A 22,959-nucleotide genomic window follows, 5' to 3' on the forward strand; every position below is an offset into this window, starting at 1 on the left:
AAAGAAACATAGAACGGAACAATCCTGGATGTGGAACATTTTTACTTTATTACACCTACTTAGTCATGCGATTATCTAATCAGCCAATTGTGTGGCAGACGTCTAATGCATACAATCATGTAGATACGGATCATCAGAATGGGGATCTTCGTGACTTTGACTGTAAAATGATTGTGGGTGGCAGACAGGGTGGTTTGAGTATCGCAGAAACTGCTGATACACAAAGAAAGTATCAGCAGTTCTGATCTCATGCAAAGAATGTCGCAAAAATAAAATAAATTAAAATCCAGTTCGCAGTGATTCTGCAGACAGAATCTTGTTAATGAGAGTTACACTATACAATGCATATACCTTAACAAACCATTGCTGATGGCCCAAGCAATATCTCCATCAGGGACTACAACCAAGAACCCAATTAGAGCACTATGTAACAGCCAGTGGTTAGTCCCCTATGGTAAATGTACCACATTTTAGCACCACTGCAATATTTTGATTGAAGATAGTTTTTTTTACAATGCTGACGAGATTGTTGAAAGTATGACTGCAAATTATAAATGATCAATGTACCAGCTTCATATACAGATTATATCCCTACTTTTCACGTGGTATAATGATATTGTCTCTACATGCACATCTATATGGATGGAGTTTCACTGCATGCCCAGAGACAGCGTGGCACATATGAAGTGGAAATCAGCAGCATTAATGTCCACTCAAGATTTCTATGTGGTTTGTCACAGCCAGGCTGAATGGCAGTGAAAGTGGAACTAATAGGTTATTATTCTTGTAATCAATATAAAATATATAGTCAAATATCCCTCATAAGTGTTATGACCTTGAACCCCTCAGCATTTTAATTATAATGGAGAAGTTTGATATTACTGCAGAAAAAGCAAATTCAATGAAATACATTCTTTCATTGACTAGATCAATTTTTTCTCTTCACCTATTCCACCTGCATTGCATGGATGACCTTACTTAACAGACAAGGGATATTCTTTTCCAATATCAATTTCCACCTATTTGTACTTGTCCTATAAAAGTGTCAAGATCTCAACAGCTATTTACTACACACGGTTGAAGACTTAAATTAAAACAGAGGCTTATACCGTTCAGAAATTTGAGACAGGAAACATGTCAGAGCATGTGCATCCTGTGTACACAAAAGAACACACTAAACACTAAAATACAAAAATATTACAAAACACTGTATGTTTTATTAGAAATCTCAATTTCTAAGTCGAAGACCAACCCAGACTTTAATTTGGGCACCAACAGACACGTGATCAGAATAGCTCATTTTTCTATTAAAACAGATTTCTTGAGACAAAGATTTTCAAAACAAACTTTTATTTCTACCAAACCATAATTATGTCGGCCACACGTGGAATAAAATTAGCTTAGAAATGTAGCTTCTGAACTGTATATTCTTGCTCTTCGATTGGAACATGATGTTTTGAGGTACAGAAACGGTATCAAAGATTGTTCGAATATGCCTTTTATTTTCTGTCTGGGAGTGGGAGTTTATTGCCCTGCTTTGCAAATAAGACTATAAGGAAATTGTCCAAATATTATTGCAAGTAACCTTCCAAGAAATGGGAATGTGTTGATAACAACGGACAATCAACGGAAATGCTAAAGACTTAGATAGAACACGGAGAACAGAAAAAAACAAAGATGGCAAAAGGGCACAGACGTGACACTAGATTACAAGGAAATAGCAAAATAAATAGCAATTTCAAAGCAAGTAACCTTCCAAGAAATGGGAGTGTGTTGATAACTGAAAATAGCTATTAGATTTTATTATCATCTGATTCATATGAATAATACATTTTGAACTATGTACCTATTGGTGCAATCCCAAGTGGTGTCATGTCCTCAGTCTATCAGATTAGTATAAATGGATGTGTCTTACCACATGAGAGAACACCTGTAGGCCTACAGTATTTCTGCAACAGGTAAGTGCCTTTCTGCATCCACTCTCTCACACTTACACATACCTTCTAATTAGTCTCCCATTATTCTGGAGCACAAGAAAATAAGAGTAATATTTTTTCATCATTAATTCATTCATTGAACTGATATTTCAGGAAGATCTCTCAAGTTAAAATCTACTCAGAACATTGCCTGTCGATATGAAATTCCCAGTTCATGCTTGATATCAGTTGTAGCGTATCATGGACCTACAAAGTTAACCCATTGAAAAGTAAAAATGTGTGATCATTGAATTAATAGTTTTTTTCTTGATTTCATGGAAAATGGTAATTTATACAAAAAAATAAAGTAACAATTTTTAGATTTTAGTAAAAATGAAAAAAGATTACATTTTTAATCAATTAAGTTTGATATCTCCGTTTTTTGATATCTCAAATAATAGTAACATGAATATGTATGGGCGGCACGGATGGTGCAGTGGTTAGCACTGCCGCCTCACAGCAAGGAGGTCCTGGGTTCAAATCCCAGTTGGCTGGGGCCTCTCTGTGCGGAGTTTGCATGTTCTCCCTGTGGTTTGAGTGGGTGTCCTCTGGGTACTCCAGTTTCCTCCCACAGTCCAAAGTCTAAATGGGAGAGTGTAAATTGCCTGTAGGTATGAGTGTGTGAGTGAATGGTGTGTGTGCCCTGCGATGGACTGGTGACCTGTCCAGGGTGTATTCCTACCTTTCGCCCAATGTATGCTGGGATAGGCTTCAGCCCCCCTGTGACCCTGTTCAGGATAAGTGGGTTAGGATAACGAATGAATGAATATGTATGTATGCTCAATGTAATTAAGCTGTTAAATATGGAGGAAAACCAATTTTCTTGTGTACTTGTTGCTAGTCTGTCAACTTCAATTCAAATTATTGTGGTATGTTTTTCTTTATGGATGACTCTTTAGAGTGAATTACTGATTAATATCAACAAATGAAATCATGGTCTCAATTGAAACATTAAAAACACTTGGATAAGATATTGGCATGATTGGCAAGATACTGAAGTCATGCAAACATGCAAAAAAACCTAACTATGTCATTAGATTAATGTCATATTGGTAATGATTTTCCGATTGATACTGATTTTCTGTCTATTAATTTTCCAGACAAACATCATGAAGTTTTTGACTGTCTCTGTGCTGCTCTTCATGGGCCTCGCTCTTAGTGTATCAGGTGGGATCTCTGAACAACATGCTATAGACAGGCCAATCAACTGTATGAATTACTAATGTGTATATCACTGTAAAGTCAAAGTTCAAAGGGAGGAAATATGTAATTATTTAAAGATAAGGGGCGTCCACTATAGTGATTTCTGACATTTGTGTGTGCCACTGTTTAAATTATCTGAGAAAAGAGGACAATGCATGAGATCAATATAAATTCATTCACCTGAATGTGTCACTTTTTGCATGATGCACCATAGTTTTTTTTTTGTGCAATGAATAAAAATGCCTTTATTTGTGTGCTTTGCCTTTTTTCATCAGTTTTTGTTCCAAAAGATGAGCACCAGTATCCTAATCTTTTGTTTGTGTATCTGTTTTGAATTCACTGAGCAGTTTTTACAGTTTGTACAAATGAAGATGAAACCCCAGCCACAGTAGCACTCATGACTGCAGACCCAGTGTAAAGCTAGCTGGTTCTCACAGGAAACAATGTTCTTTTTCTCCAGAGGGGGCCAGCGTGGCTGAAGCAGAGGTCAGTGTGGCTGAAAATGGTGCTGCACCTCCAGCAGGTCAGTGCTCTGATTTCAGCCCGAGAGTAGCAGCAGGTTCTGACTGACACAGGACAGACATGCGTATAAAAGACACAGTGAAGCTGCATTTATAATCTGGATCATTCTTTTCCTGTATAGAGGAGACTGTGGAAACTGTGCCAGAAGAACCAGCTCAGAATCTCCCAGGTAAGTGCTTCTGTTGTTAAAATGATTCGTCTTTTTAGAACTGGTTCATTGTTCAACACAAAAACGAAATTCACCAATATTTGCATTTGTAAAAGCAAACCTGAAAAATATTTTTGTTCAATCATAAAAAACAGTTTTTGTTTTTGGTCAACAAGCAGCTATTTCAGATCATGCACCAGGGACTCTCTAATGCCTTTATAAAGAAGTAGCCGAAGTATAATAATCATCAAGTGTAATGATGATTCACCCCCAAAACCTGGAAGGCAGCAGGTCCACAAATTCATGACTTTATTCGGGCCCAGGTCCAGCCTTTTCAACTGTACTTCTCTTCTATAAGCAAACCATTGTCTGACTTATCTATTTATAACTTATATGCCTTATATAAAGTGCCAAGAATGATGTTTGACAATAAAGACAAAGGTGGCTTAGTCATCTGCAATCCGTTTCAATTGCAACAGACGTTGCAGTCGGCTGAAAAAAACTGTGACATTTTAAGATGTCTTTTTTCAGTATTGTGCACTATTTTACAGAATCCCCTGAATTTGGGGCTAAGACTCTACTCATACGATCCCAAGGGGACTGTTCATTTGGTTGGTACGGTCATCAAGGACGCTGCTACCAGTTTGTTAATCAGGCCGATACATGGATCAATGCACAGGTAAGGCCATCATGAATCACTTTACCTTGTTAAGCAGAGACTCCTTCATCTTTTAACTGCTGCATGGCATGATGTATAAGTGCTATTTTCTGATTTGTTTCTCATGACTTCCTTCTCTATCCTCGTCCTTCACTTAATTTCCCCCAAGAAAACATTCAAAGTTTTCATACATATGTTTGTATACTGTCTTTTAAATAGTTACTTGATATCACATTATTTTCTCTTCCAGCAATATTGCATTGGAATAGGTGCTAATTTAGCCTCAGCACGCAACCCGCGGGAATACATATTCCTCCAAGACTTGGTGGATGAAATTGGCCGAGGTTCACAGGCGTGGCTTGGGGGGTTTTATCTTCAGGTAAAGCATCTTTTTCTGTCAAAACAAAATCTCCCATTTGCACGATTTCAGAGTGATTATGAAACTTTGGAGAACAATTTTTATGTCATGTGTTTTATTTCCTAAGGGGTGGACAAGTACTTAGTGTCAGTGACTCTTACTTTCTACCCTACAGAACACATGGTTGTGGGTGGATGGTGAAGGATTCTACTACCAAAACTGGGATTTTCAGATTACTGCTAGTAGCCACCCTTGCCTTTATCTGCAAAAAAGAGGTAATGTCCTTTGAAAGATGCTTAGAGACAAACACAAAAATATCCGTGCAGTCTTGTACTGTTTGTAATGTGCTGTGGTTATATTTGTACAGTCCATCCAAAATCATCTTCTGCCATTGTCTAGATTATAGTACGCTGGAGTCACCCATTCATAGCCAAGGAGCTAGCACTCAACAAAATATCCTCTTAACAGTACCTCTATCGTCCATAGAGTTAGGAAATTATATAAACAGAGTAGCAATGCCAACTATCTTTACTCTAATGCTAACATTAATATGGGACAAATGTATTTTAACCTATCGCTGTATTAATATTCATTCCTGTATATTTTCTCTTTTTCAGTTGGCTGGTCCAACACGATTTGCTACTCTACACGTTATCCATTTGTTTGTGTGAAAAGAAGTTGCTGAACCAAGACATTTCAATCAGGAGGGAAAGAAGAATGGAATCATGAAGCAAAATTTAGAAACACAAAATTAATGACTTGAAGAAGTTTTTGTGAGTTCCGATTACAGCACATTGTTCAGTAAGAGCCCTGATGGAGGGCAACATGTTTGCAACGATGTTTACAATATTATATTTGACATAACTCATTAATTTATGTTATTACTGTATGTTACACCTACTGCTAGAATTAAGAATGGGCTGTTACCTATTTTCAATAAATAAATTATTTCACCATGACATGAGACAGTGTTGGCTGTTTTTTGTGCAAAACAATTAAAGCATTGCTTAATATTAATACAACTTAACATTTTTACTGGATGGTGGAAATTAAATGTGTAATGTCTAAGTGTTCTCTCGTGCATGTTTTATAGCCATCACAAAACGAAATACAATCACACAGCCTGATACAGTATTGCTGGGCTGAATGGCCTGTTCTCACCATTATGTTATGCTATGTCAGGCGTGGTCACATCAGGACATTGAATTAATGAGCAAACATGTTCACCTACAAGAGTGAAGAAGTCAAATTAACAGGAGAATATTTTGCTGCCTCATACCACAAATAAAAAATGTGAGTTAGTGGGAACATGTATCAGATATACTATTCACTCAAGAAAACTTGTATTATTAGGGCTCATTTTCATATACATCAAAATAACCACAGTGATATATAGTATTTTGCCTGCTATTTATTGTACAAAGAATCAGAAATGTACAATAAAGACAATACAAGCTTCACACAGCAATAAAACAGAAAATAGATAAAACGAAGAAAGAAACTGAATTTGAATTACACTATACAATGCATATACCTTAACAAACCATTGCTGATGGCCCAAGCAATATCTCCATCAGGGACTAAGATCAGAGAGACCCATTCACAGCACATTTAGACTGATAGAGACTTATAACAAGTGAAAACTACAACCAAGAACCCAATTAGAGCTCTATGTAACAGCCAGTGGTTAGTCCCCTATGGTAAATGTACCTCATTTTAGCACCACTGCAATATTTTATTATTATAAAACATTTTTTACAATGCTGACAAGATTGTTCAAAGTATGGCCACAGTCATAGCTGCAGGTGTCCATACTGTACAATACAGGTAAATTATGAATGTACCAGAATAGCTTTATATACAGATTAAATCCCAACTTTTCACACGGTATAATGATATTGTCTCTACATGCACATCTATATGGATGGAGTTTCACTGCATGCCCAGAGACAGAGTGGCACATATGAAGTGGAAATCAGCAGCATTAATGTCCACTCAGGATCTCTGTGTGCGGTTTGTCACAGCCGGGTTTAATGGCAGTGAAGGCGTACCTGAGCGCACTGGAGAATCTATGAGCGGCTTTGAAACCGCAAGGCTGACTCAGTGCGGGAGTCGCATCATCTTGGAAAAGCGTGATGCGTGATCTTGCCGATGCACTCTGGAGAAGAACGTTCTGGTGTTCTGGGAGCTGACTGAGTTTCGGTTCTCCGACAGGCTCTCCTTGATCATCTTGATGTCGGAGATGGGAAGGTTCATCTTTAGGTGGAGCAGGTCAGAGACATGGCAGTCACTGTGAAGGAGAGGGACATGAGCATCAGGATGTGATCCTTCATACACATACTATTAAGGGTAGATTTACAGCCAGCACCAATAGTAAGTGACTGAACGATGATTACCACTTTATTTGACACGTGTAAGCTATTACTATCCTTGTGTTGCGTGTCAAGATAACAAAACTCTAATATTTCCAAAAGTCTTCTGAAAGGTTTGCTTAAATGGGAATAATGATTAATTACATTATACTCTGATTGATATCACATGGATTTTTGGGGGTTTTTCTTTGAGATAAAGGCACGGTTTCCTAACCATTATACTACAATTCCACCTCCCCCCTTTGTAAATATGTTCATTCATAAATGAAGCAACAAGGCCACTCACCAAATTTGTATGTTTGTGTTAGGAGTCACCACAATAAAGACTGTAGCCTTCTGAACTATTTCTGTGTAAGTGTGCGTGTGCGTGTGTGTGTGTGTGTGTGTGTGTGTGTATGAGTGTGTGTAGTTGTAGGTCAGTGCTAGCCTCACCTGAGGTCAGGGTAGTCCCGAGCCAGGGTGATGATCTCCAGCTGGATCATGCTTGGGTCCTGTGTCTTCAGCACTTCAGACATTTTTGGGAGAATGTCACTCAGCCACTCTTCTTTAGACCCCTGTTTGAAACAGACAACAGTTTAGGTGTGGTGCTTTTTAAAATGAAGTACATTCTACACCTGTCAATTGCTATGGTAAATATAATGCCTGTCATTTTCTGTTGGTGGAACCAGTAGTAGTGTGCTTTAGTGTGTTGCATAATTATTTAGAGGATTTCGCTTTCCCGAAAAGTGTAAAAAACAAATGTTTTTCCCAGCCCTGGCTCTATACTGTAAGTGAAAATTTTGATGACATATACACTGTGAGCACTTTATTAGGTATTTCTTAGACATATCTTTTTTTACTTCCGCTGCTGTAGCCTATCTACTTAGAGGTTTAATGTGTTGTGTGTTCAGAGATGCTCTTCTGGATATCGCTGTTGTAATGTGTGGTTATTTATTACTGTCACCTTCCTGTCAGCTTTGACCAGTCTGGCCATTCTCCTCTAATATCTTTCATTAACAAGGTGTTTCTGTCTGCTGAACTGCTGCTCACTGGATTATTATTATTTTTTCACTATTCTTTGCAAACTCGAGACTAGAGACTAGTGTGCATGAAAATCTCAGGAGATCAGCAGTCTCTCAGATACTCAAACCACTCTGTCTGCCACCAACAATCATCCCACAGTCAAAGTCACTGAGATCACATTTTTCCCCATTCTGATGGTTGATGTGAACATTAACTGAAGCTCCTGACCCATTACATTACATTACATTACATTATTGGCATTTGGCAGATGCTCTTATCCAGAGCGACGTACAACAAAGTGCATACCCATAACCAGGGATAAGTGCGCTGAAAGACCCTAGAGGGAAGTACAATTTCAATTGCTACCCGTCCAACAAAGATAAGGACCAGGGCCTATCTTTTTCTCTTTTTTTTAAACAAACAAATAAACAAACAAACAACAAAGAAAAAGTGACCAAATTTAACTATCCAAATACTGCTTACCTAGCCAACTAAAAATACCGAAACACAAAGTAAATCACAAAGACAACAATTAAGGTTCACAGGGAGGTAGGGAGGGATGGGGAGAGGTGCTGCTTGAAGAGGTGCGTCTTCAGTTTGCGCTTGAAGGTGGGGAGAGATTCTACAGTTCTACAGTTCTGACCCGTATCTACATGACTGTAAGCATTGCACTGCTGCCACACAATTGGCTGATTAGATACTCTCATGAATAAGTAGGTGTAATAAAGCAAAAATGTTCATAATAAAGTGCTCTGTGAGTGTATGTTGTGTGCATGTATGTACATGTGCGCATAACTCTGTTCTTACCTTCTCAGTGAACAGGGCATGTAGTGCCTTGCTGTCCTCACACAGCAGCCTGGCAGCTGCCTCCTGCTGGCCTTGATCCTTCAGCCTCAGCTTCTTCTTCAGCAGCCTGTACACATACTCCACCATCACATCGCCATGCAGCCGGCCAACAAACTCCTGTACAAAACATGCACAGGCATGCAAAGACAGGGATGAGCTAAGCACAGAGGCCTTTGAGTCATTCAGCACTAGGGTGGAATCTCAATCTGGAGGAACTACATTCCTTTATGTGAAGGGAAACTATTACTCTGCATGGAAGGAAATAAATACACTCAAAATACTTTCATATTCAGTCCTGTATTATGGCTGATGTGCACTGAATTCAGGGTCTGAACTGACAATTTTGTTTTAATAACAACCTATGAATCTAATTAAGTCCTCTCAATTCAGCTCAATGCAGTAACAATACACTGGGTCATCTGATCAGCAACAGTGAAAAGGAGCCTCAGGCCAGGTCAATGGCACTGTACCTCAAAGCAGCTGGTCTTCAGATCGCTGCACTTCTCAATGTGTCCCGTCAGCCCTTCTAGAAGGCCGCTCATGACAACGCTGTTTTCTGTGAGCCAGGACTGGGTGCCCAGCTTACGGTACCGTACCTGGGGAAAGAACCCAAAGATGAATTGACAAATTATCTTTCTAATCTTTGGATGAAAGGAGTCAAAGCCATCTGCAATTCACCTACAAATTACTACATGTATAAATAATATAATTAATACATTATATGCACACTAAGTAAAATATATATCTGATCTTCACACACAGCATTGTATTTGATAGAGTGATCTGAACGTTGTATTACTCTGCTCTACTACAGCTCTCTAACATGCAATCTACACACAAACATACAGTGCGCACACATACACACACACACACAAACACACACACACACGGTGTAGCATAGTACCTTCATATCTGCATGTATGATCTTGGAGAGATACTGGTAGCCACAGTCTTTCATGTCTTCCACGAGTGATAAGCAACATGTTCTCGTCTTTTCTGTGAAGACATCTCTCTCTGTTACAATATAGGTCCTGTAGGAAAAACATCAACCATCCATTAAGCATCTAGTATACAATTATTAATACATAGTGAAATAACTATTTAAACAAAATGAGTTCAATTCTAGCTTTGTAGTACCATCCAAAGTAATGCTTCTTCAGTCAAAGGTTGACCAAGGAATGTATGACTAATCAGAGACAGGAATAGTTCCACACCCCCACCCCATCCCAAATGATGATTGCAACGTGGACAGTCCTAAAATGGCCACTTATCATCTTGTGATAAGAGGGCTGCATTATCAGCACTGCAAAGTCACACCGTACAGCGGACACTGAGACCAATACATGAAAACTTTGTAATTTTCATGGAAAGTCACGAGCAACATTATACCTACTAACATTGTTACAGTACATAAGATCCTAAAAGATCAGATCCTAAAAGATCATATCATATACAGTGAGGTCCATAAGTATTTGGACAGTGGTTCAATTTCTGTTCATTTTAAAGAAAACAATATTGAACAACTCTGGATTTTCTAACTTACTCAAATTGCGCAAGACTGGCCAAGTTAGCCTTTGTCACTGCTTTGATGTTTCCACGCTTTCCTTTCAGAAAATCTTCCTGGGATTTCTTATAGCTGCAAACATTATGCAAAATCATATGAATTATCTGCCATTTGTACATGCATTGAAACTGACAAAAAATATGACAACTGACATACAATTGACCACAATTTATACAATTTATTAAAAAATGTGGCACTATTTTATAAAAGTATTTAATTTCGGTAAACATATACAGTGAGCACCATAATTCATTGGACAGTGACACATTTTGTCCTTTGGTTCTGTACTCTAGCACTTTGAGTTTGAAAGGATATAAGTCTTCTTTTATTTGAGGGTATTTTCATCCATATCAGATTAATCATTTAGAAATGACAGCACCCTCCCCCCCTAATTTTTGAGCATCAAAAAATATTGAACAATTCACAATAATAGAGAACAATATGATTTTTTATATTTGGTTGCATATTCTTTGCATGCAATGACTGCTTGAATCATCAGACATCACCAGACACTAGGTATCTCCCCTGGTGTTTCTCTGCCAGACCTGTACTGCAGCCATTTTTTTGTTCCTAGTGCCTTCAGTCTCCTCTTCAGCATGTAAAATGCATGTTAATTTGGATTCAGATCCAGTGATTGACACGGCCTATCTGTAGTACATGTTAATCTTTGTCACATCTGTCTACAATACTTTCTTCCAGAACTCTTGGGGCTCTTTTAGGTGATTTTTAGCAAACTGAAATCTCGCCTTTCTCTTCATCAGGCTTATCAGTGGATTGTATCTTGTAGGGTACCCTCTGTCGTCCGGCTGGACTTCTATGTATGGTAGACCTAGATGACATGCAGGTTAGGCTGATTGGAGATTCTAAATTGCCCGTAGGTATGAGTGTGAGTGAATGGTGCGTGTGCCCTGCGATTGACTGGCGACCTGTCCAGGGTGTATTCCTGCCTTTCGCCCAATGTATGCTGGGATAGGCTCCAGCCCCCCTGTGACCCTGTTCAGGATAAGCGGGTTAGGATAATGAATGAATGAATGAATGAATGAGTTCACCAGTTGTTGTTTTCTTGTTAATAATGAACCGAACTGTTGACTTGGGCATGCCCAGGGTTTTTGCAATGTCACTGATTGATTCATTTTCATTTCTGAGCCTTATGACAGCCAGCTTAATTTGCTGTCTTACTCATGTTCTTGTCACAGCCCAACAACAAAATGGGGGGCCATGTACAAAAGGAGCTGTAATTTCTAAATGGTTCATTCGATATGGATGGAAATACCCTTGAATTAAAGTTGACAGTCTGCACTTCAAGATCAATTTTGATTGTATCCTTTCAAACGCAAAAGTGCTAGAGTACAGTGTCACTGTCTAATGAATTATGGTGCTCATTGCATATACTTGTATATGCTGTGTGTCTGTGTGTGCGATATACTGTAGGTTACCACTTCTCAAACGAAAAAATGATAATAAATGAGTACTTTGGTCTTAAGTATATCTAAAGATGTATTATTCTGTCCCCAGCATATATTATTTTAGCTTGCAAAATTATGACTAATAATGGTCAGAACTTCATAACTCGCATGACATAATTATAATAATACATTACCTCTGTAGGAAGTTCGTCAACTGACACATGATTGGCTGGGCTTTGTGCGCCTCACCCAGTACATTCCTGGCATCTTTCCCAGCCCTATCAACACACTGCCAGATAACGAACCAAGATATAACCTTCACTGAATGATATTGTACATTTCAAGTTCAAGTCACACACAGGTTTAAAAACAATAGCATGATTTCACCTACTTTCTCTGCTTTCATTCAGCTCAGCAGAAATTGCCAGGGAAAGCCCTTTGATGTCTTTGGTAATCAGAGCATGACCAAAATCATGTATAGTACCGAGTCTGTGCATTCTATACATCTCTTTACCTTACAAAAGCAGTGTGTGGTGAGATTGCTTCTTTACCTGTACGACATAATTGGAAATGGGACCGGGATGTCCTTCTATAAGCTCGGGTTGAGCTCCACTCAGCCAGGCCTCCTCTTGTGTCCTCAGGGCAGTGGAGATGCTTGTCTTCACTTTTGTCTAAAACAAGCAAACTTTGTTGGTCCTAACTGTCAGTCTTGTCTGATACAACTAATGTCTAACTTAAGTCACACAACAACAGTAAACAATAAACAAACAAAACAGAGTAAAGAACAAAACTGACATAAAAAAATGTTTTTGGGGTACTTGTATGATACGTGATAAACTAGTCTTCTGATTTTGTAAAATAACATGGGAGTTTGTAGAAAAATTTGCGAGATTATGAGAGTTTATACAGTATGGTTCCTTTACCTCTTGGTCTGAGAGATACTGCTCCTCCAAGCCTCTAGCCACCTCCACAGGCAACAAATCTCCAAGCGATTTGCAATGTATATTCTCTTTGAGTTCAGTGTGATTTAAAATGTCACTGAAACAGAAGCATCAGAAAACAACATGATAAAACTGAAATAAATCTAGTTGAGATTCAAGGTAAGCACATACTGATGGGTAAGTCACACACACTGACTGAAATGAACATGATGATCAAGAGGCTGAGATTTTGCAGATAATACAAGCTTGTATGGTAAAAATACCATAGGTAACACCCACTTACTTTGGATAGTAATTATTCACCCAGGACATGAGGTAAGCACAATCTTCTACATCCAGCTCAGACTTGGCAATCTCCGTTAAACGTTTAGAAAAGGCTTGATGATATAGTCCGGCATACACACTGCAGATGTCAAACTCCTCAGGGTAGCAGTTCTGCAGCTCCCGTGCCACCTTCAGCAGGTCCTCCTTCATCTGTTTGCCCATCTTGCAGATATCCCTCTTCAAGGAAGACATGTTTCCTTCCACGATCACTCCATTTGGTTCTTCCATCCGTTTCTCCACCATCTTCTCAAGCCGGGCATCGTGCATTTGTCTGCACTGCCTGGGCCTCCATTCAGGGGCCTGTGTCTCTGGTTTCTTCCCCCACCTCCTATCCTGCTCCTCCTCCTGCTGGATGCAGCTCACGGCCGACTTCAGGCCCTCCACCTCCTCTGCCCCAGCACTCAGCGAAGAGTCCACTGACAGCCACACCTTCTTGAGAAGGGACTCATAATCTCTCTTCAGTTTTTCCTTGTTTTCCCCACTCTCCTTCTCCTCCTTCCCTATTTCCCTCCCAAACAGATGCTCCTCCTGTTGGATCAGCTGCTTTCCAGCCTGGAAAAGATGGCCCTGCTGTAGGTTCTCTTCAAAGGTGAGAACCACTTTAGGAAGACCAAACGCTGGTGGAATGTCAGTTTGCATTGGATTTTTTTTCCTTTTAAAGGAGGGCAACTTAATTTTAGGTTTCCTGAAACTGAATCTCGAAGTTGTTCGTTCGGCAGGTTGTTTATCTGGTAATTCAGCTCCAGCCAGTTCATTTCCTCCAGAGTTTTTTCTAATCTTTATCATACTATCTGCACAGAATACAAAACATTTCATTCTTTATGCAACCTAAACATATCCTAAACCAGGGGTTTTCTGATGTGACCCCAAATGAACACACACATCTTGTGCCTAACAACACGCCTTTAGCCATGACTATACTGGAAATATACCACAACCTGCCTCATTGCTTTGTTATAGTTGGGTTGTTATAATGTTAGACATATAGTGGCGTACATTAACATTCATTTTCAAAGAGAAAGAAATTACATTTTATCTTTTTAAGAGAACCTATCCTGAAATCGAGCGACCCAACCCGACCCACAATTTGCGAACCCCTGTCCTAAACGTTAGATGAAACTAAATAGACTATTCTTATACATTTAAAAAACGAATTGTGTTGAAAATACAGGAATACAGGAAGAATAGCCATTATAAACTAGACTAATAGCCTATACACGTATATACCTGGTCTGGTTCGCAAATCCATAACGCTTCTACAACTGACATGTAGGCTACTGTAGGCAAGATAAACTGGATAATATCTGTTCTACACATGTCAAAGCATACAGCTGCGCCTATTAACGGCAGGCTACATTTTAGCTAGTTATAAAACAAAATATTAGATTTTAATTACTTATTTAAAAAGAATTTATCTAATTTCTCTTACCAGAAATATAAGAAAATTATCCGCAGATTCCGCACAGCAAGCTTCGTGTAGTTTTTTTACTCACGTTTGTTAGTAAATAACAACCATGTAGCCGAAGGCAGCAGACGGGATTTCCCTGGCGTCCAAAGGTTTTATAGGTCTTTCAGTAAAAAATGAAAAAGGCGTTCTGTAGTCTACTCAGTCCAAAGACTGCGGAACTGCCTTCCAAATTCCAATCCTGTGCCGCCCTCGTTTACACAAAGTCGATTCAAAGCCCCCGCACACCCAATCTTTGATACCAATCCCAAGGGTAGCTATCTACAAACGTCCTTTATAATATCGTATTTTTACAGGGACAATGTGAAAACATTAACAGTACAATTAATGCGACAGTACCTCACAGATGTAGGCAATTCAGCTTCGAATCGAAACCGAAAATAAAACCAGTGAAGAGATGTGTGATTTTTTTGGCCACACGATGTCCGCATTTGTCGGGAAAATACCGATATCATACATGCATAGTTCTATGTGAGAACGTTTAGATATTCTGCTATGCCAGCACTAACATACATACCAGTTGAAGTTCCTTTGAGTTAAATTTATTGGAATAGTTTTTTATATTTTATCCAATATTAATAAATTGTTGTGGTACTATCCAGGATGCCCAATCTAATAATAATCTAATGACCAAGTTTTATTAATCCACCTGCACAAATTTGGCTGTTGTGAGTTCCAAATTACTGCCCACTGAAGGGGCCTCGCACGGGACGTCGAATAATGTAGGGATTTTACTCTTATACATTTACGCTGTATTTTTATTGATGGATTAGGCACAGTATTTCAGAAACAGTTTCTCAATCCTTGCCTTGTACCCTGAAAAAACACTTGAAGATCTGTGTTTTGTAATTTATTTTGGCTTTCAGTCCTACCTCCTTTCACCTGATAAATTATGCTGGGCTCCAACCAGAAATAAATAGAACAATTCACATATTTCCTGTTGTGGGAATTTCCCAGATGATTAACTGTGATTAATGCAAGTTGTGTATTGTTGTTTTCGGCTCTGATAGAATGTAACACACCAGTCAATGTTACTCTCAATGTTACGGAAATATAACTTAATCTCTCTAGTTCCACCTGTTATATCAATAATAATACGCTGTCACACATCGTGACACACCTGGGAAGTTAGATAGACGTTGCCGGTCATTATTTATGCAAGGTTACGGGAAGGAGAGAGCCCCAATGAACCAGGAAAGGAGAGAGCCAATGAACAGGAAAAATAAACACAAGGTCTTCAGCCTTCACCCTCACAGGATCTGGACAAAAAATAGTAAACTAAAATAATAAATGCTAAGGACATAACCTGACTCACACGCTTTTCAGTTTTCTGGCGTCTTGCCTCTGCTGTCCTGCAATTTCCCGGTCTCGTGTGTGTCTACTTAACCTGTGTCTCAACCTCAGATTGCCCTGCTTCCTTCCCGTAAACCGTGCCCGTGCCGCAAATACATTCACCTTATTCCAGTAATATATCTTTGTCTGACTCCAGTGCAAAAGCAGTAAGAATGTGGAATACATAGACAGGTCCAGAGTGATTGGCATCCCTGATAAATATGCATGAAAAGTACTGTAAATTAAAACACAATACAGTTATTGACATTGAAAATTATTTTTCACCATTTGTAAAGTAGTGTGCTGTATTATAGATTCAATTAAAGAAAATGAAATGCCAAATACTGTCAACTAATTATCTACCAACAATTTGATTTTTTTTGCTATTATGTTTGTATTCACATTGCATGACAAAATACTGACTGTAAGTGCAAAAATCCAATCCACTTCTGGAAGTTGTGCACATCTGAGATGTGAGTCTGCAGGCATATTTGATTCAACTTACATGGGTTACACCCTTGTTATTAGTATGGCTTACCACTGTACCACCCACAGCTTCACCAAATTTCATTGTACTTATCTATTCACCTTTACAAATTATGATGTTGTACTTGATACTTGAATACCATAAAGCTTGATATAAGACCCTTGATATCATGATCCAGTCATTTTCTAGTTAATTAAAAATATGTCTTCAATATATCATTATTTAATATGATCTGTCTCTGTGCACAGTGATAACAGAGACTTCACAGTGCCTCAGTATGGCCCAAGAACTTTTATGCTTAGTGGAAGCAGGAGGTGCCAGTACAGAGTCTCAGTTGACCTGCTGGTCCTTTCAGACTGGGTGCAGAGAGCAGAAAAGGTGTTCCTTGTTGCTGTACAGCAGGGGTCTCCAATCTTATCCAGAAAGGGCCGGTGTGTGTGCAGGTTGTTGTTTTAGCACAGGACTAAGACAGCTGATTCTACTCATCTAGGTCTTGATTAAAGACCACGATTAGTTCATTAGTATAATCAGGTGTGTTACTGCTGGGTTAAAACAAAAACCTGCACCCACGCCAGCCCTTTTAGGATAAGATTGGAGACCCCTGCTGTACAGGTACCCATGTAATCTCACTTTCTGTGCCTGAGATATCTCCAGGTGCAAAGACAAAAAAAAAAAACCCAGTGTGACTGTCTTCTTTCTCACTCTTCCTTGGGGGTTGTTTCTGAGAGACTGTGCTGCATCCATCAGAATGACAAGATTTACTGGGACAGCTGTATCCCAGGAGATGAGGAGAACTTCATTAAATTGCATATAGAGGTCATTCAGGTACCTAATCTGTACTCCCTCTACAGTCTTTCAGTGAACTGGTTATAGGTGTGCACTTTGGTGTAAGTTGCTCTGGAGTGTCTGCTAAATGCCAATAATGTAATGTACTGAATGAAACAACTTATATTAACAGATGGCTGTCATGGTTAGGAGGTCATTGCTGATTGAGGCCGTCAGAGGGCAGGGGCTTCATTGGCTGCACCTGTGCCTCGTTAATTACTAAATGCTGGCTCAGGGTATTTAAAGGCTGTGCTAACAGCCCGCCAACGCTTTGGTGTCAAATTTGCAGTTGCACTAAGCCGGTAATGCACCAGGTAGACGCTGTGAATCTACGAGTCAGGTACGGCGCTGGTATTGGGGTCTCTAATCAGTTAAAAGAAAAGTTTAAAGGTAAGGAAGGCGTGCAGCTGGTGGTGTTGTGTTCACTCACGCCTTCCTCTAGGGTTCTGGTTTTTCTTTTCTTTTGGACTCGTGAGTCAGGGATTGGGGACATTGTCCCTGGTATGTATTTTGGTTTGAATTTTTGTCCTGAGCTGCACCTCATGGTTTTATTTTCATGCCTAGCCTTTTCATGCTAGGTTGTACTTTGATTTTTTTTCATCGGTCTGTGACCGTGAGTGCAAAGCATTTTAGCACTTGTTTTTAGTTGGGTTATTCGCCCTGGTTTTCGAAGGGTTTTATTTTCTCCAGGTGTTTTGGGCTTAATTTCTATTTGCGTTTAAAAAAATCTCATTTGGGTTAGTTCCTCCCTCTGTTCCAGGAGATGCCCTTATTTTTATTCTGGGTAACTCTGTCTGCTCCCTCCCAGGAATTAGTGGCAAACATGTTTGCGTGTTTGCTTAGAAGGGTTATTTCCCTCAGTTATTTCCGTCTGGCTCTCCACCCCGTTCCAACCTCACAATGGCTGCCTTGGAAAAAGACCAAACTTTCATTCAAATGATAGTGTTATGCCTGCTGGTTCCCGGGTTGCCGCCTCCATGTTTCCCCAGTTCCCCATGTGTCGTGTATTATATTTAATTTACTTGTGTTTTTCTTTTTTCTGTGTTGTAGGTTGGGTGCAGTTCATGTTCTCTGCCCGTCCTGGTTTTCCATCCCACAAAGTCTCTTCACTCATCCTGTTAACCCGCCTCACTTCCTGTTTCACCCGTTTTATCATTTATCATTGAATTCACTGATTTCAGTTGCCCCACATGTCTCAATCCATCATTCAATTAGTACTGGCACTGGTAGAGCATTCACTTCCATGTAGCTAGTTATTAGTTAGATTCCCTACACCTGTCCTTTTCACTATTTAGTCCCAGCACACACTCCTTAGCCTGCCAGACTGCAAGTTTCTCCGAAGTCAAGCACCTTTTCATGTCTTGTCAGTGCTTGTGAACTATTCAGTTTGTCTCTGTACCAAGCCTTGTCTCCTGTTCCCTGCCATCTTTGCTGATTCCTGCCTGTTCGCCTGCCTGCTTGCCCTCCTGTTCCCTGCCATCTTCGCTGGTTCCTTCCAATCTTACCTGCCTGTCTGGGGATTCTGATTTCCGGCTCTCTGTTCATTCTCAATAAACACCCCCAGTGAGGAGTGCTTAACCTGATGGTGGTCAACGTCTGCCTTTGGGTCCTCACCAGTAACCCATTGTAAGAGGATAGTCCTTCAACAGTTAAGTAATGGCATGTGGCCACCCATATGACTGAAATTTGACCTCATTCAATGTTTGACATCTCATAGAAACCAGTGAACCTTTTTTAATTTGTCTTGATACTGTATGTTTTTTTATATTTATATATAAATATATATATATATTATATATATATATTATATATATATATATATATATATAATTTTGGTGGCATTAAATGGTAAAAATTCAATAAACATTGCTATGCAACTTGGCATACACGTGTTGTGCAGTGTTCTTTTAACACTAACTATGAAATGTAAGAAAACATACAACCATTAAGTCTCAGATTTCTTTGTGAATGATTCTGGTGGCACTTTCCCATACAGGTGGCAAACTTTGACAAACCTTAGACTCTAAAATGAGTTGTTTCTCACAGATGAAAGGCTAGTAATTTCAGAGACAAGAAGGCGACATGCTACATGTCAAAAGTGTTCCATTACAATTTTTTTGTGTTTACTTCAACTGTTGGGCTCAATTTGACCCCAAATGTAAAACCAGTCATAATCAACATAATTAACATAAAATAGGTTTAAATCATGTTCTGAAAAGCACCATGTGATTTGATTAAATGACTCCAAATGTAGTAGTGACACTAACAGTATATTTATAACTGTGATTGCAATGACTGTGGTGATGCTTATGCTCACAGGTTGTTCATGTTTGGATCGAGCAGGCCGGCAAGATTAGTAAACCACTACGAAAGGTCAAAGTACAAGAAATCTGTTACCTGAAGCTGTTGGACTTTTTAGAAAAGTGCCATTATCAGTAATTTTCAGTCACATTTCTGATTCTCCAACCAATATCTTCTTCCATCACTTTGGCAAATACATTATGAATTCCAGAATAGCCCTTTTAAAATGCTCCATGATGCTGCTGTATATGAATGGTACCTAAGGTGATTAATAATAATAATAATATCAGATTTATTATGCACAATTTCATAGTATGGGGTGGTGTCTGTGTGGTAAGCAGAGGTGGTATAGAAAACGACAATGAACATAACAGAATATGACTTAAAGTGAAACATTTTCTTTTTATATGGAAGCTTTGTTTTTTGTGGGTCAATTTGTGGGTGTTTGACATCTCAGTATCTTGATACTGTATGATTTGTCAAAAATATATCTTTTGGTAGGACTAAATGGAAACCATGCAATAAACATAATGCTTTGTTTTCAGAATTGTATGGGTTCATTTGGGTAGTCTGTAACTATAAAATGTCAGAAAATATACAAACATTTTTATCTCAGATTTCTTTGTTGATGATTCTGGTGGCACTTTCCCATATAGGTGCCAAACTTTCACCTCCTGTACCTCAGGCTCTAAAATGAGATGTTGCTAACAGCTTTTTCATATTTATGGATAACAGGCTAATAATTTGGGAGACAATAAGAGGCGACATACAAAGTGTCAAAATCGTCTTTTGCAATAATTTAGTGTTTATTTAAACTGTTGGGGTCAGTTGGACCCCAAACATAAAAGCAGTCAAGCTCGTAACATAATTGGAGGGTTAAAGCATGTAAAGAGCTTATTATTTCTATTTACTCTATCATACAGTAAATACTGCTTGTTGCAAATCCTATATTCAATTCCTAGAGCAAATTATGGTGGGATTCTGTTGGGTATATTAAATAACATTTTATTGAAAATAATGATGGAGACTAGAGAAAGAAATACTTTAAAACTACAAAGCGGGCTGATGGCAATGACAATTCGAAATATAGACACTTTTTTCTTGATTAGAGAACATATGTTTTGAATGTCCACAAAGTATGTATTCAGGTCATTTGCTCTGTCAAATCAAGAATGTACAGACCAGGACATGCTCTCCGATATGTGATCTCGAGCTGCAGATTCAGTAAAACCAGTCATATAGACAGCTGTGAGGTTTGGGACTCAGTGCTATCGTACCCTGGAGCAAGGTAAAGTGCAGTCGGTAGTAAGGTGACTTGAACAGAGCTGCTCCAAAGCCGACTCTGTCAAGAAAAAGACTAAGCAAGCTGTTGACAAATTAAAAGTACATTTCTGGAAGTCGACACTGTCAAAGAAGTAGCACAGAAACACATCAAAAGCCTTAAGTTATACGTTTCTGTTATTCAAGTCACTTTTTTTGTTGCAGTAGATGGCAGCAAATGACAGTTGATCAAACAATAGAATTTATATAGATATTTAACAGTTTTTGGAAGCAATAGTGCCTTGGTGGCAAAGAAGCGAGCAACAAATGGCACCACTGGTGTTATTGAGGTACAGAGCTCCAGGGATCCATCAGGATCAGGTTCAGCGAATCACTTACTACACTGCCCATTATCAAAAAAAGTTAGCTTGATAGCTGCCTATTCTTGGTCAACTTTTACTTTTCGGTGTCAATATACAGTACTGTGCAGAAGTATTAGGCACCCTAGACTTTATTATATATATGTTTATTTCTGTGTGTGTGTGTTAGCATAAAAGAACACATTTGAGATTCCCAAATATTAATTTTCAAAAAGATGTAATTTTACAGAGACATTTTTGTATTTAATTTTAAAGGTTACATCTTACTGTAAGCAATGACTACTTTTTACATAAAAACTTGATCAAGGCTGTCTGGAATCAGAAGCAAGGAGCCAATCAAAGTCTGCAGAAGAACTGTAGCAATAGGTATATATTAGATCTTTTAAAGAAAAAAAACCCTGAATGAGGCTGTTTATTTCACTCCAATGGAGGGAATGTTTCATGTATATTTTTGCTCAATGGCCAAAATAAAGTAAAATCATTGTGTTGCTGTTGAGTCGACTATTTCACACACTTAGTGAAAGTCTGAGACTTCATGCCCTTAAAAGGGGTACCCATTTCTCCTACTGAGCAGTCTCTGGCTTTAAAATGTGCAACATGGTAGTACTTCACTTTCAAAACCCATGTATAGACCGTGGGTGACATCCCAGGCATTTGGCCCATATTTTGTCTACAGTCTATGGATGCGTCACACTACATTACATTACATAAATGGCATTTGGCAGACGCTCTTATCCAGAGCGACGTACAACAAAGTGCATACCCATAACCAGGGATAAGTGCGCTGAAAGATCCTAGAGCGAAGTACAATTTCAACTGCTATCTGCACAACAAAAATAAGGACCAGGGCCTATTTGAATTTATTATTATTATTATTATTATTATTATTATTATTTACAAAGCAAAAGTATGACCAAACCCCTTAACTAGCCAAACACTGCTTACCAAGCCAAACTAAAAATACTGATACACAAAAAAGTAAATCACAGAAAGACAACAATTAAGGTTCACAGGGAGGTAGGGAGGGACGGGGAGAGGTGCTGCTTGAAGAGGTGCGTCTTCAGTTTGCGCTTGAAGGTGGGAAGAGATTCTACAGTTCTGACCTCAATGGTGAGTTTGTTCCACCACCGTGGAGCCAGAACAGGCAGTAGTCGTGAGCATGAGGTGGAAGTTCAGAGAGGGGGAGGTGCCAAGCGGTCTGTGGAGGCTGAACGAAGCGGTCTGGCAGGGGTGTAGGGTCTGATGAGTTTTTTGTAGGTAAGCTGGGGCAGACCCCTTAACTGCTTGGAAGGCTAGCACCAATGTTTTGAATTTGATGCGAGCCATGAAAGGCAGCCAGTGGAGGGAAGTACGCAGGGGGGTGACGTGTGAGTATTTGGAAAGGTTGAAGACCAGACGAGCTGCTGCATTCTGGATAAGTTGGAGGGGTCTGATGGCGGACGCTGGGAGGCCAGCCAAGAGGGAATTGCAGTAGTCCAGGCGGGACAGAACCATCACTTGGACCGGGAGCTGGGTCGAGTAGGGGGTGAGAAAGAGGCGGATTCTCCGTATGTTGTATAGGAAGAACCTGCATGACCGGGTCACCACCG

General features: G+C 39.2%; 2 protein-coding genes across 4 annotated transcripts; one reads left to right on the top strand and one right to left on the bottom strand.

Moving 5' to 3' along the window:
- Positions 1 to 1,946: 1,946 nt before the first annotated feature.
- On the top strand, positions 1,947 to 5,725 carry LOC133121686 (snaclec coagulation factor IX-binding protein subunit A-like). The gene is made up of 8 exons (XM_061231075.1): positions 1,947 to 1,958; positions 3,077 to 3,143; positions 3,640 to 3,702; positions 3,823 to 3,870; positions 4,401 to 4,528; positions 4,758 to 4,886; positions 5,041 to 5,140; positions 5,483 to 5,725. The coding sequence occupies exons 2-8, from the start codon at positions 3,086 to 3,088 to the stop codon at positions 5,548 to 5,550; spliced, it is 594 nt and encodes a 197-aa protein (XP_061087059.1). The 5' UTR covers positions 1,947 to 1,958; positions 3,077 to 3,085; the 3' UTR covers positions 5,551 to 5,725.
- Positions 5,726 to 6,256: 531 nt separating this feature from the next.
- LOC133129666 (tumor necrosis factor alpha-induced protein 2-like) lies at positions 6,257 to 15,121 on the bottom strand. 3 transcript variants are annotated; one of them, XM_061243914.1, is made up of 11 exons: positions 14,814 to 15,121; positions 13,280 to 14,111; positions 12,979 to 13,093; positions 12,607 to 12,726; positions 12,250 to 12,344; positions 10,629 to 10,721; positions 9,990 to 10,116; positions 9,556 to 9,681; positions 9,047 to 9,202; positions 7,670 to 7,791; positions 6,257 to 7,155 (listed from the first exon to the last, which is right to left on the bottom strand). In XM_061243914.1, exons 2-11 carry the CDS (start codon positions 14,104 to 14,106, stop codon positions 6,966 to 6,968), a joined length of 1,971 nt encoding a protein of 656 aa, XP_061099898.1. In that variant the 5' UTR covers positions 14,107 to 14,111; positions 14,814 to 15,121; the 3' UTR covers positions 6,257 to 6,965. The 3 variants fall into 3 exon arrangements, with proteins under 3 accessions (XP_061099898.1, XP_061099908.1, XP_061099890.1); XM_061243924.1 differs by having other exon boundaries at positions 13,280 to 13,972; positions 14,750 to 15,121; XM_061243906.1 differs by having other exon boundaries at positions 14,750 to 15,121.
- Between the last annotated feature and the right edge of the window lie 7,838 nt (positions 15,122 to 22,959).

This window comes from Conger conger, chromosome 1 (assembly GCF_963514075.1).
Source record: "Conger conger chromosome 1, fConCon1.1, whole genome shotgun sequence".
NCBI lineage: Eukaryota > Metazoa > Chordata > Actinopteri > Anguilliformes > Congridae > Conger > Conger conger.

What these genes read in the sequence shown, in the direction of transcription:
- LOC133129666 (XM_061243914.1), bottom strand. Translation starts at nt 14,106, where the DNA reads ATGATAAAGATTAGAAAAAACTCTGGAGGAAATGAACTGGCTGGAGCT. An exon ending in GTGAATAATTACTATCCAAA is followed by an intron (nt 13,094 to 13,279) that starts GTAAGTGGGTGT and finishes CTTCTGTTTCAG; the next exon opens with TGACATTTTAAATCACACTG. An exon ending in GCCAGTCTTGCGCAATTTGA is followed by an intron (nt 10,117 to 10,628) that starts GTAAGTTAGAAA and finishes TTTTTCCTACAG; the next exon opens with GACCTATATTGTAACAGAGA.
- LOC133121686 (XM_061231075.1), top strand. Translation starts at nt 3,086, where the DNA reads ATGAAGTTTTTGACTGTCTCTGTGCTGCTCTTCATGGGCCTCGCTCTT. An exon ending in TTGGGGGGTTTTATCTTCAG is followed by an intron (nt 4,887 to 5,040) that starts GTAAAGCATCTT and finishes TCTACCCTACAG; the next exon opens with AACACATGGTTGTGGGTGGA. An exon ending in CCTTTATCTGCAAAAAAGAG is followed by an intron (nt 5,141 to 5,482) that starts GTAATGTCCTTT and finishes TCTCTTTTTCAG; the next exon opens with TTGGCTGGTCCAACACGATT.